Below are 14,114 nucleotides of genomic sequence, written 5' to 3' on the forward strand. Positions count from 1 at the left end.
TAAATCAGTGGATACATATACTTATACATATACTTTCATGGCTTTATGTGCAACTGATCAACTCTCTTGGGAATGACCGGTAAAAGAGCAGTGTGCATTAAGATGGCTAGAAACTGTGAAAACATCTCTCTACAAGGGGGGGGGGGGACAAGGGGACATTAACATAAGAGAAACTTATTTTTGAGTGGAGGGGGACTTTAAGGTTAAACTTCAGCTATAGTCAAAATGCATTGGTCACGTTTCAAGCAACACTAAATGGCAACAAGGAGAAATATGCATCAACCTATGGGTTCCCAACCTGGCCACTTCAGTGTATTACCATTACCTTACCATATCACATTTTAGTCTGGTATACATAGTTTACATAGACCCGTTGACTCTGCTGCTATTAATCACACCACTGTCACTATCTTTACCATGTCAGTGGTCTCCAAATACTTTACTTTATAGTTTCTTACTCATTCTCATTCCGTTTATGCACCTCCTATTATTTATTTATGTTACTGTATATACTTAATTTCTGTTGCTTCTGTTGTACAGCTGCAAAAACCAAATGTTCCCTTGTTTATTTCGCTGGGGATCAATAAAGGTGTATTTTATTATTCAGTCTACTCCTGCACTAGGTGGGCGTGTCCATTTGCATCATTTTTGGTAACTTGTTTCTGAATATGAAAGGGCCTAAGAAAGGCTGCAGCTTGTTGTAAGCTGTCGTTTAATTAAACAAAACCAAACTATAACATATTAAGTTGCAGAAGATTCACCACTGCTAAACAGAGATATAACTAAACATTACTTTCCTAACTAAGACAAAATAACATAGATGTAATGTATTGAATTCTTATTTATTTGTACACTCAACTCTTCTAGCATGCGACACACGTGCGACAGAGGGAAAAAAACTAATAGAACTGAATCGGCTCATGGATCTGTTAATTTTTCCGATCCCCGATCCAACCATTTTGTCAATATCGGGACCGATATCCGATCTTAACATCGGATTGGTGCACCCCTAGTTTTGAATGGGCACTGCACTATTGTCAATCTAATACGGAAGCCGTCAGGTGTGTTGTCTTGGCTGAGCACCAGGCAACTTGTTTCCTTGTGCTTGGCACTGTTTTTATTCAACAAATCATAGTTTTAGAATAAAGCTTAACAAAAAATAAATGCTTCCTAGATGTATATGCCTTCATGGTGCTTGAACCTGCTGTCTGTGGCTAGTGGATGCCACACTTGTAATAACCAATTACTCTGTAGATTTGACTAATGTGATCTCATTAAGAGCTTTGGCGCATCTTTAATGCCCAGTTTTGTTTGTGGCTTTGAGATTTAACTGTAAAGTGTCATAGTTTTTTTTTTTTATTCTTACCGTTTTTATTTTAACTGTGGTAAGTGACCACAGTTAACCACGGTAACCAAAGATGAGCTAAAGAGAGCCACTGAGACTAGACTGTAATACTCACCTTTCAATCTGTGCCAGGAATTTTGTCTCGAAGATGCATCGGGTCTTGAGTCGCTCGGACAGTTTGCCTCGGAACAGTAAGCCCTTGGCAGTAAAATCCATGAGCACATTCCTCACTATCTCCCCCAGGTACATGCCGCTGATCATCTTCTCATACCTCAGAGAAAGAGACACACACAAACTAAACTTTCCACAGCAACACGTTGGTTACATTTGCAATATTCACATTTATAATAGTATTTACTAGTTCTATCATTCAATAAACATTTATTTTACTGTGGGAAGACAGAGAAAATGTGCTTCTTTTTGGTGGCTCTTTGGGCAGTGGTGGCCTAAAGGTTAAAGAAGCGTGACCGGGAGGTCGTCGGTTCAATCCCCAGACCGACAGGATAAAATCTGGATGGGTAAAGTTCCTCCCTCATTACCACCACTGAGGTGCCCTTGAGCAAGGTTCTTAAACCCAACCGCTCCAGTGGAGCTGCTCAGTGGCCAGCAGATCAGTCTGTGGTTGTACCGGGCAGCTTCCATGTATGAATGTGACAGGTCGTTGTTGCAACTGAGAATTTGTTGTCAATCGACTTACCTGGATAAATAAAGGTTAAAAAATTATTAAATTTGGTGCAGGGGTAATACAAAAGTATCTGAACAGCATGAAAACCAAGGCACTCTTTTTGAAGAAAATATTAAAAAGCCTTTATTGATGCGGATAATGCTATTTTATTTTCTTCAACAAGAGTGCCTTGGTTTTCATGCTGTTCTGATACTATTTCTTTTATTGTACTGTAACAAACTCTAAGCAAACTAAAAAAAGAAATCTAATTTAATCAAATGAAATAGCTCTAACTTTATTTTGTCGTTAGCCGAGTTCTAACACAGGTGGGTTTAGTGGACATTTCATAGCAGGAAAAGCACAGGTGTATTCAATTACTTTAATGAATGCTGCATTCCACTTAGGTGAGGCCCTGGTATTGTGCGTGCTGGCCAACTGGAAATACCTTACGGGGACACTTAAATGGAACTGAGCCATCGTTGATGTTATTAACTACACCTGTGCTTTTTCTACTTTGCCAAGTCAGAATGTCTCCTGTGACAGGGGCTGCAATCAATTATGCCCATTGATAACAGCTGCTATCATCAATGTTCTCCCTGATATGTCACAGAGACATTTTCATAACAGTCCAGACAAGCTTCGTTCAAGAGGAAAAACCAACTACTCCAACTAATAATAATGTGGTTCTACTGTAATTCCATTAATCAAGGCACAGGAAGCATACAAAAGACACACTGTCTGCATCATGTGTGTAGTGCTATTTCTTTAAGGAACGGAGTGAACCTATGATGTGAGCCAAGCATGCATGTGCACGGTTAAATTGTGGCTTGGTTCGAAGGTTAGGCTATGTAACCACTGTTCCTACGGTGGCAAGTTTACATAAATTGTGGTCAACTATAAATTTAAAATGAGAGGGTGGTTTGCTGCTCTTTCATCATTACGAGTTGACAGCTTGCTATAGACTGAGAAAAAATGTCATTCACCGTGCTGCTCAAACACTACCGCGGCAGCTACCGGCAACTTTTAGGGTGGAATGTTTTTTTGATCCTCAATGAGAGTCTGTATCCTTTTGTTTGGCTGATGGGCCATTAACACATCACCCCTCTCCACCTCTACAGTGCTGCGTAATGTCTATAGCAGCAAGGACACACAACCCGCCACACACTATTCACAGCCAGATAGCTTATTGAACAGCTTGAACAAATCTGGTGTACTCTTAGGAGTGTACAGTAAAATGTGCTATTTTAGAAACAATATTTTCACGCTGCCACCCGACGAAGTAATAGTCATTTGCTCTGTGTGTCGGTCAGTTCAGTGAACAGTTAACACAAAACCTAAGCGGTTTCTGTGAGCTAAATAATATTCTATTTGGTTCTATCTGATCTGAGTTGTAATAGCGTGCCAACAAAGATAAGAACGAGGTCTCTGACGCCGACATTCTCAAAGCCATTTTTGAGCTGAAGGAGCGCTTCTCCGTCTTTGAACAACGGATAAATAAAAACTCGGCAGACATCACTGTGGTAAAAGAAGATATGAAAAGGCCTTGGTTTTCAAGCAAAGGAGACGGAAGACATGGTGAAAAGGCTAGATAAGAGCACTGAAGAGTTAAAAGAGAAAACCTAAGAAGGCAAGTGCTACAGCAGAAGATGGAATTTGCGTCTCATTAACCTTCCTGAAATAGTGAACGAAGACGTGAGAGAGGAAGTTATGAAGATAAGGGGCCCTATCTTGCACTCAGCGCAATTGCCTTTGTACACCGACGCATGTATCATTCCTATTTTGCACCCCACACACAGCGGACTTTTCCCTCCACAGACGCACGTCGGTAAATTAGGGAATGTATTTGCTCTCCCGGGGGCGGTTCAGCGAAAAGTGGAGGCGTGTTCCGGCGCTAACGTTACTTGGTCATATTCTGCAGTTTCAGAAAACAATTCTGCCACTGACCAGGAAAAACCTGGTCTAAAGTCAGTGGCGCTAGTCTAAAGTCAGTAGCGCGTTATTCAGATGGTATTTTAGGGACGAATGCTTGGCCATAATGTAGTGTGTGCACAACGCGCATACACACAGCAGTTCACATTTTTGAAAACCATACATAATTACAAAGAAAAATATTCATGCGCTTCATGTGTTTGGATAGATGAGGAGGCATTTTACAGTACAATCCTCAAAAAGTCGCAGCATTCTTTTTGGCTTGTTGTGTTTTACACAACATTTGGACTTTGGACACTCCGGCGGAATTTGGTCCGGGAGTGGGATATACGCGATGCGCTCCTGGTGGAGCGGGTGGACGGAGATGGAGTGGGGGAAGGAGGAAGGGGCACAACAGGTGCAGGTGGTGCGTTTGGAGGCCCACGCTCCATGGCTGCAGCAATCCTCTCCAGACTTGAGGAGATGCGCTCGAGGGGCCGCAGCAACATCACCACCCGGTCAAGACAGGCATTTATTACTTTGCCGCATCCCGGACAGCTCCCGCTGGCGTGCGCCAGGCAAATCCGCCTTCATAATAGCAATCCGCCATGGAACGAGCGCGCCTGCTCTTAAAGGGAATGAAAGATGACGCTCTGATTGGTTATTTTCACGTTACGCCCAAACCACACCTAGCTACTTCTGACCAACCCATTTTAGATTTGCGTCGGGTGCAAGAGTCATTTATCCCGCCGTTATAATAGCAACAGCGCCCGAGGTCTGCCCACAAAGCTACTTGCGTTTTGCGTTTCACACTTGCGTTTCAGATCGTTAAAATAGGGCCCATTGAGTCAGATTGCACCTGATGACAAAAGCAAGCTCGGATTCTTGGTCGATACAGTACACAGAGTTGGGCGCCCCAGAGATGATAAGACTCTGATTATCTGATTATTATACAGTTCAGATACAAGATTTGGAAGGACACGCGCAATGCTGAAGTTATGAAGAAGCTGAATATCAAGAAACAAACTTTGGCCCCTGGTCGAGCAGGTTCGCAAGGACGGATAAAAGACCAGATGGGAAGGACTAGTCGCCTTCATCAATGGGGTGAAATCTTCACCCAGTATTAAGTCGTCTAGGTATGACAATCAGGCAAGTAAATGTTTGACAAGTGGACAATTAAGTAGCCTGTTGTTATTAAGGCCTTAAGACTATTAAGGGGTATTACTAATCACTACTAAAGGTTAAGAGGTCCTATTAGCCCTTATCTTCTGTTTACCTTATGTGTAGGCATTAAACCTGTGTTTTTACCTTTTGATTTTTTATTTATTTATATATAATTTACTGATAGTATGGCAAACACTACTTTCATTAACCTTAAAGTGGTTTCTCTCAATGTCAAAGGCATACGGAACATCTCTAATAGCCAAGACACACACACCAGACGGCCGACCGTCGACAGAAAAGCCAGTCGAAATGATCAGTCGGGTCCCCGAGGTCCAAAAAACTGCCTCGGGAACTCACTGAGGTGACACCGACTTGAGAAACGTAATACGTCTCCATAGCAGCAGGCGGCGCTACTCTGTATAGTTGCCCAAGAAATGAAAACTGGCAGCTGATTGGACGAACGCGTCACATGGGTGTGTTTTCTCCGGAAATTCAAAGCCAGACTGTCATGGCGGCTCGTTCAGAATACGATCTCATATTGTACTAAAATAGTTCACTGAAACATGTTTCTGAAAACATTTTAAGTGAGAAATAGGCCGTGCAGTTGCTGAATCTGTCTTCATTTCAGCTCAACAAAGATTTTGAGAGACTCTAGTCACGCTCATTCCGCTCGCCATTTCCGGGTGAGTCCCGACTGCCCTGCCTCCGACTGAACATGTCAGGTCGGCCAAAATGAACACCGACAGACTGACGACGGCACAGGACACACTGACAGGCTCGAGTCACTGACCTCGCCAGACTGTCCAACAGCCGATTATCGGCCCTGTGTGTCCCGGCCTTAAAAGGACGCTCTAATGCAGATTTAATTCTGGAGAATTCAATGGGGGGGGGGTAGATGTGTTAGAATCCCACCTTTCTAAGAGGGTAGATGGATTATTCTGGTTCTTAGAGTGAATAATGTGATTCTGGTGTTAAATAATATATATGGACATAATAACAATGCTTTGGCGAAAAACATGTTTACCCAACTAGCAGCAGAGTTAAAAAAGATGGGGAAATACAAAGATGCTCATTTAATTATTGGTGGTGACCTAAATGACGCAGCAGATGACCAAATGGATAGATTACCAGCTAGGATTTCCCCTAACTCGAAATTTAAACCTATATCACATTTGTGTGAACAACTTAATGTTGTTAATATCTGGCGTTATTTGCATCCTTATCAAAAAGAATATACATGGAGTAATGTTAGTGGCTCTCTACAATCTTGAATTGATCTATGGTTACTATCCTCCTATAGCTTAGAAATCTAGACGCACCCTAGCGGCAGCAAATCTAATTTCTAATTTAAGTCATTCTTAAAAAAGGAAGATGTGTTCAGAGTTTATATATATATATATATATATATATATATATATATATATATATATATATATATATATATATATATATATATATTATCTTTAAGTAAGGTTGTAAGGTTCCTTGGATGTAAATGAATATCTTTTTTGATATTTTGTAAGTATGATGCCGAATTGTTCAAACACTGTATAACATGTTTGTAAAGTTTGCACAAAAAAAAAACATTATCACATTTTGTCTAATGAGAGAAGGACAATAAGTCTCCTCAGCATTTAAATTTGTCTCTAAATCTCTCCGAGTGCAGTCTTTCAGTTCAGTCGGACTGGCTTCTCCTGAGAAATGTGATTGATTCCATTATTTTCTGGCTAATAGAGTCACATGCCTTGGCAATGTGTATGTCATCTCCCTTTCGGGTGCGACCAAACTAAAAGCGACACACTAGTTCAAGCCACCAAAGATAAATGCCTTGCAAGTATGTAACAGAGTTGGTGAGACACAGGTGGGCAGAGTAAAAAGCAAAGTTTGAATCAACTGTCACCTAGAAGGACAATCAGAGGGGGGTAGCAAACCTAAAATCTGCTGTGCATTGAATACATTTAAACATAAATTGCAGCTAATTATTTACTGCTGAAATAAAACTGATGCAGCTCAGGCAACAATCTGTACCATGGGTGAACCTCAACTGCAACAACAGTGTATTCAAATAGCCAGCTGGCAACAGCTTGGATTGACAGCATGGTTGATCTGCCCGAAATTGGCTGAGAGGTGTTGTGAGTGCCTGGTGCTGTCTGTGTTGCCATAGGGACATAGGCAGGTGACATAAGCTGGGAGAGTTTCTTTGTGTCCTCTGGGTTTAGACGCTGCTCTCTACTGCAGTGCTTCTTTTCTTATCCTCAATTCTTAGAAAAAAAAAATCTTTAACTAAAGTGACTAAAATGTTGCATTCAACTAGGATTAATTGTAACATTAATAGATATAATACTGCCCAAACACTGGGTAAATAATGGAATAAACTAACTACCCCCAAAAAAAGCCTGTTGAAATACTTTAGTCATTTTAACAGGAATGTTTTTGCTAAAATATAGTTTCTTGTCCTGCCCCGGGTGCCCCCATCCTGAGAACGTATGTAGTGCTTTGAAATTAGCATTATGTGTCTCTAATGGTGTTTTTCCACTACATGGTTACGCGACCTAACGTGACACACACACAGAACGTCAAAGGTGTGTTTTTGATTTTCGGCAATTGGCTGTTTGCCACAGCCAGAAGAATAATTTTGTTTCAAAAGAAGCTGGAGGCAGCAAAAAAAAAAACACCGCTGGCTAAACTATTTAAAAATGGCGGGTTTGTTCAGGACACCCCACCACCCCCCGTCTGTCGCTAGCAATGATAACGCAGTGATTAGTGATGATTCTCTCTGACCAATCAGGAGTCTGCAGGTTTTCACGTCACCTTTTGGTATCACCTCAGCTCGCTTAGAACCTCGCTGGAGGTGATACTAAAAAAAGTACCTGTTGGCAGGTACCAGGACTCTTTTACATAATAGAAAACCAAAAAAGGCGAGTAGAGTCGAGATGAGTCGAGCAGGTACCATGTAGTGGAAAAATGCCATAAAAGAGCCTGGACAGTGTCCCTGCTGCTTCCAGATAGCTCCAGGAATCTCAGAGTGACTGAATGAGGATACATACAGTATCTTACATGAAGATAAAGATCTCACTCAGCACAGACTTTGTATTGCTACCATTACTGCCTTAATCACATAAAATAAAATGTACATACCTTTTTTTACATTTTAGATAACATATGTTACAGTGCTAAATAGACAGCTCCCATGAAGTGCAATTTACACAGATCTTTTTTCATTTCATCAGAAATGATGTAAAGGGCTCCAGCTGTTCTGTCGCTAGTGGCTGTCTCAGGCTGTCTGTCCTTGACACCCTCTCGCTTATCACTAGTCTATACTGTATTTCTGACTACATGTGATGCTGACATAATTTAATATGTCATAAATTACCCATCCAATACCTCTGTTTCCCAGGATAGTTAGAGCAATCATCCACAATGCGATCAAACTGGGTGCAGAAGTCATCAAGTTCGCCATTGTCACCAAATGCTCCCCCACTCCAACCCCCCCCCCCCCCCCCTTTTTTTTTTTTTTCCCCACACGCCGTTTTTCCCGGGGTTTTAAAAAAAAAAAAAAAAAAAAAAAAAATTCTTAAAAAAAAAAAAAAAAAAAAAAAAAAAAAAAAAAAAAAAAAAAATCACTCAAAGAAAAAACATTGAATTGATTATAATGTTTAAAATGGCACAATGAGACTTCCACCTTCCAGAGAGGAAGGTGAGGGGTTGACAGACTCACCTACGATGAGTCCCACTTCACATTTGGGGTCCTCATAGCTGCAGGTCATCATGGTTCCCACTGTGTCATTAACCACCGCCACAAAGCTCAAGTCAAATTCCTGGATTCAGTGATAAAGTGATGGAAATCTATTATACTAGAAACATACAGTAGTAGCCTAATTGTTTTCAACAATAACCACATCTGCTTTAAATCCAGAGTCCTAAAAATAGCAGATCTGTAGTTTCAAGTAGGTAAATGTGCTGAGATTCTTCATGTAGTTCAGCCTCTTGCACTCATATCACCAGAGAACAGGAGGTGACTTTGTAGATAAATTTTACTCTGAGGTCACTTTAGCTTTAGAGAATGTCCTGATTGTATTATTGGCAAGTATACAAAATGTACACAAATATTTACATTATCTATTTTTTTTTTTTTTTTTAACTATGAAACCATTTTTTTACGATTGCTATGACAATTTTTTCAATACTTTTAACAACTTTCTAAACTTTTACACAGTTAGCACAACATCTGTCTGTGTAGGCTATACAATTAACACATTTCTTGTTGCTTTGACACAAATTGCATACGGTTAACACAAATTTAAAATGCTTGAACATCTTTTACAAACAAGCTCAACCAAGACCAAAACAATGGATATGTACTGCCAAAGTCACAAATGCTTTCACACTGTAAGTGAACAGATAACATCATGTTCTAAACCTAACTTATAGGCTAAAGTGAAAGTGAACAGCTGTTCACAAATAAACACAAATATATCCCCTGCATGTTATTCCATTGCTACTGGGAAACAGCTGATTGAAGCTATGCAAATAGATCAATCACAGCTGATTCCCTTCTAGGAAACACACTCAGGTGTTGAGGTTCTTTCAATTGCATGACCATATATTACTGTAGTACATACAGTAAAAGGGGACCTATTTGGGCTGACTTTGTGTGGAAAAGGAACAATAAAGATGAACACAAAGAAAGTAAGAAAAATTCCTGCACGAGGGAGAGGAAGACGAGTACCAGGACAATTCTGTCTCGGTCTTCTTTTTTTTTCATAAACTGTACATTCTATAAAGCTACTCTAAGATGGGTCATTCATTTGTTGGATTGAATTTCTGCAGCAAAAGAAACAAAATGCATACATTTACTAAAAACAAAAATGTGGAGAGGCTTCAAGAGAAACTGCAGTGTAAAACACAATCTATGATCAATACAATATACTATTGTCTATTGTATAAGGGCAGACCTGACACATATAAAATAATGCAGTTTCTGTAATTCCACCTGATGTTAGTGTTTTGTATGACATTAGCCGCTTTCCGACCGGAGGGATTTTTGCAGTACCTAGAACATAAAATCCCTAGAACCCTTTTTTTCTCGTGTTCCGACTGGACCAATTTGGGTTTTTTTAAGTTCCTCTGGCCGCAGTTCCTGTAACTCTTTCAGCTCCTACTTCAGGGCAGGGTCTTTTCGCTGTTCCCTTTTCAGCATAGGGACCTAGGTCAACGAGGGTCGGGTTTCCGGTACAGACGGACCAACAACAGAACAATTTTAACAGTTTTCGCCATCTTACTCATCACTACATTCACTTCTGACGTTTTAGGCGAGAAATGAACTGTTTAGATTTCAAATATAGGCAGTCTTGCATAAATTGATGCCGAATTGACAATTTTCTTCAAAGTTTTCGGAGTTGAGAAGCTCCATGAAGTAGGGCTGGGTACCGAACGTTGATACTTTTATGGCACCGGTGCCAAATTTCAGTTCCAAAAGCGTCTGAGCGCGTAAGCGCAAGCTTATCTGTCCTCTCTGCATATTGACACAGAGCGGAGCTCCGACCAACACACACACACACACACACACACACACACACACACACACACACACACACACACACACACACACACACACACACACACACACACACACACACACACACACACACACACAGGTGCAGACGGAGTAAACTGTCTGCAGTTTTGTTGAAGTCACAGAGAGTCGCGGTTGGTTTCAAGTGTAGTTTCAGTTTTTTAAAACTTCACGCAGACACCGTTTGCTGCGATATGATATTAATGGCGAGCCAAAAGCGGTCGCTGTGCTGTTGACATTACACTTCCTCTTAGACAAGCAGGCACAACGATGGTTTCTCTGCCCTGATGACTGACTGACAGGCTGAGCTTGCAAGGCAAGGCACTTTTAAGAATGTTACTCTGAGTGAGCAGTTTTACCAGAATTTTTTAACGGTTTTGATTCAAGATTAAGGTGGAAAAAAAAGCTTTATGTTTAATGGATTTTTGTTGATGTTGAAATGGATTTTAAAACATATGGTATCAAAAAAAGTATCGTTAGGAACCGGCATCGAAACTGAGGTATCGAAATTGGCACTGGATCGAAAGATTTTGAACGATACCCAGCCCTACCATGAAGTGAGTTGGCAGCCAGCAGGCGCCTGCCCCGGCTGCTAGCTCGTTGCTCGGACAGTCCTGCTCAGAGACCCCGCTGTAGGCTGGAGGTCTCTCAGACCGGTCTCGTAAATAAGAGACTCGTTTGTTTAAATATCACAACACATGTCCATCATAAGATTAACGGGAACCTGTGGTTAACTGTCTTTTCAGAGTTAAACTCCACACACACACACACACACACACACACACACACACACACACACACACACACACACACACACACACACACACACACACACACACACACACACACACACACACACACACACACACACACACACACACACACACACGAGGGAGAGATACCCGTTTCTCTTCGGGAGACTTGTTTAAATTATGACAAATATGCTATATACATTAGATTTAGTATTTAGATCATACTTTTTTTGGTGTTTTTTCAATTTCAACGCTATAAAGACCGTTGCCGTGCTTGCATCACTCCCTTACCCCTCCTATAGTTCCTATGGACACTTGGCCAGTGCGAATGCAAATGGGAAAAACGGTTTTGGGGGAGAGTAGTTAGTAGATCTGCTTAGAAGTGGACTTTTCCTATAACTACGTTCCTTTAACTACTTGGTCGGAAAGTGGCTATTGTGCTATGATTGACTAAATTTGCCTGTTGGGAGAGAACATGTTGGAAGTGATCATTAGTGTTTTGGAAGAATTATTTGATTTTGAGACATGTTTGCATTGTTTTGGTAGACATAGTGAATTGTTGTATTTTGAAAATTAGTGTTAGAGTTTAGTTTTCAATGTGTGATTTTGAGTATGAAATTAACTGTTTTGCTAATTGTGTGGTGGGGCCTTAAGAGTTTAGGAAAGTTGTTAAAAGTATTGAAAAAATTGTCACAGCGATCGTAAAAGCCAGACCTCATAACAATGGAATATATTACAAGATGCTGCATTATGCCCAGGTTCAGGGGGATCCTGGGCTTAAACTGAAACCCTGAGTGAGTGTTCAGAATAACAACAAATATATATACTGCATATATATACTGCATATCTGTAACCAATTACAATAACACAGGTTTCTTTATTAAACCCTTCACATTTAATAAAATGGTGTCTTGTATGGGACAATATAAAGAAAGTAAAAAGCTTATACTTCGCTGTTTGCAACCTTAGATCGAAGGGAAATAAAGGAGAAAACAAAGAAAGAGGGGGAATATAGCCGTAGATAAATAACTTCTACCGATATAGATAAAACCTTAATCTAGAAAAACAGAATTCAAGATCACTGTGGCCATTTCAACTCGGTCTCTACTTCACAAGCAATAAAAAGCTGTTTGTAGGCCCCTGTTGTTTGTAAGCCACTTGGGTATACTTTTTTTATTATATTCTTCAAGTGTCAACATTCACAGGCAATGTACTTGTGATGTGTTTACTGACCTTTCTGCGGTGGACAGCATCTTTAAGTAATGTGATAACGTCTTGTCCCTCACAGCCGCTGGCTTTGAAACCCTTTGTCCACTTTAGAAGAATGCCCTATAGAGATATAGAGATAAATTGCACAATTTAAAAGGTGCTGCAGGTAGGATTGGGAAGATCCAGGACTTAGCCAAAAAAATTTGAATTCAGTCCCTCCCCCCTTTCTGCTAAAGCCCAAAACTGTCTCCTAAGCCCCTCCCCCCACAAGGGAGAATGAATGTGTGTGCATGAGCAGTGATTGACACGCAGTTAGACACCCCGGCCCTGATTGGTGCATCTGAACAGGGAGCGGTGGATTTTTGCAAATCGCACTACAGGCTGTAGGTGGTGCCAGATTTTATTTTAAATGACCTGCTTCATGTAGTTCTACTGGAACATAGGGTCAGTTTCAGCAAATATGATGGAAAGTTAGTTTTATAAGGCTTACCTACTGCACCTTTAAAATCTAAATCAAAAGTTGTTTGTCGCAATGAAAAATACAGTCATTAAAATGTTGCCACAGTGTGATAAAGAATGCACTCTGCTTTTCTGATTTCGTTGTTTCGGATCAACCTGCAAAAAGAGGCTTGATTAGTTGATTACAGTACTTTCTCCAGTTTGAAACATAAAAGATGTTTTGTTTCGCTACATACCTTCACCTTACACAATAGAATGGGACTTAATTTAAAGGCACAGGTAAAAAGTGGTAGCAGGGTTTGGCCTTGCGGTTCCCCAGAGCTTAGTAAGCATTGCTTGAGTTAGAGGCTTTTGTCACTCTGTGTAGACAAAGATTACTTTGCAGGGAATCGGCTTTTAACCAAACCATATGACAATAACTGCAGTCCGCTGAATCTTAGCAAAACTTGCACAATCACTTAGATAATCCACCAAAACATGTTTCTTATATGAAGCCATGGCTGAATCTTTTCTAATTTCAGACATTAGAAATCTAAAAAGGTAGTGATTCAGGGTTTAGTTTAAATGCATAGTGTAGAGCTTCTCATTGTTGTCATTGGCTAAACCATACTCCCCATAGTTCAGTGATCTATACCGGACAATATCTATATCCTTCTTTCTAAACTCATGGTGATGAAAACCACAGGCTTACTTCACTGCAGTTAAAATACAAGCCCTGGGAACAAACGGTTATTGTTTCTGCCAACTTGAAGCTGCAGTGGGTGGAACAAAAAAAAAAAACCCGGGCAAGATTTGAAGTAGAGTGAGACCTTTTCCTGCTGCTCTCCCTCTCGCCTCTCTGTCGCACAGCCCGCTTAAAAGGAACACACCGACTTATTGGGACTTCAGCGTATTCACCGTAACCCCCAGAGTTAGACAAGTCCATACATACCCTTCTCATCTCCGTGCGTGCTGTAACGCTGTCTAACGCCACCAGCGGCACCAGACCTGCACAGAACTTGCAGGTGAATGGTTCCAGTAATCCTACTGCTCCGAATT

General features: G+C 40.8%; 1 protein-coding gene across 1 annotated transcript in view; it reads right to left on the reverse strand.

The window, feature by feature from the left end:
• Positions 1–14,114, reverse strand: part of hk2 (hexokinase 2) — a 46,535-nt gene that overhangs the window by 2,261 nt on the left and 30,160 nt on the right. The window contains exons 13-16 of the mRNA XM_039803522.1: positions 12,642–12,737; positions 8,758–8,899; positions 8,466–8,583; positions 1,461–1,616 (exon numbers count right to left, since the gene is read on the reverse strand). Of these exons, the coding sequence (XP_039659456.1) occupies positions 1,461–1,616; positions 8,466–8,583; positions 8,758–8,899; positions 12,642–12,737 (512 nt within the window). The remainder of the gene's footprint in view (positions 1–1,460; positions 1,617–8,465; positions 8,584–8,757; positions 8,900–12,641; positions 12,738–14,114) is intronic.

The sequence above is a fragment of the Perca fluviatilis genome, chromosome 6 (assembly GCF_010015445.1).
Source record: "Perca fluviatilis chromosome 6, GENO_Pfluv_1.0, whole genome shotgun sequence".
NCBI classification, from domain to species: domain Eukaryota; kingdom Metazoa; phylum Chordata; class Actinopteri; order Perciformes; family Percidae; genus Perca; species Perca fluviatilis.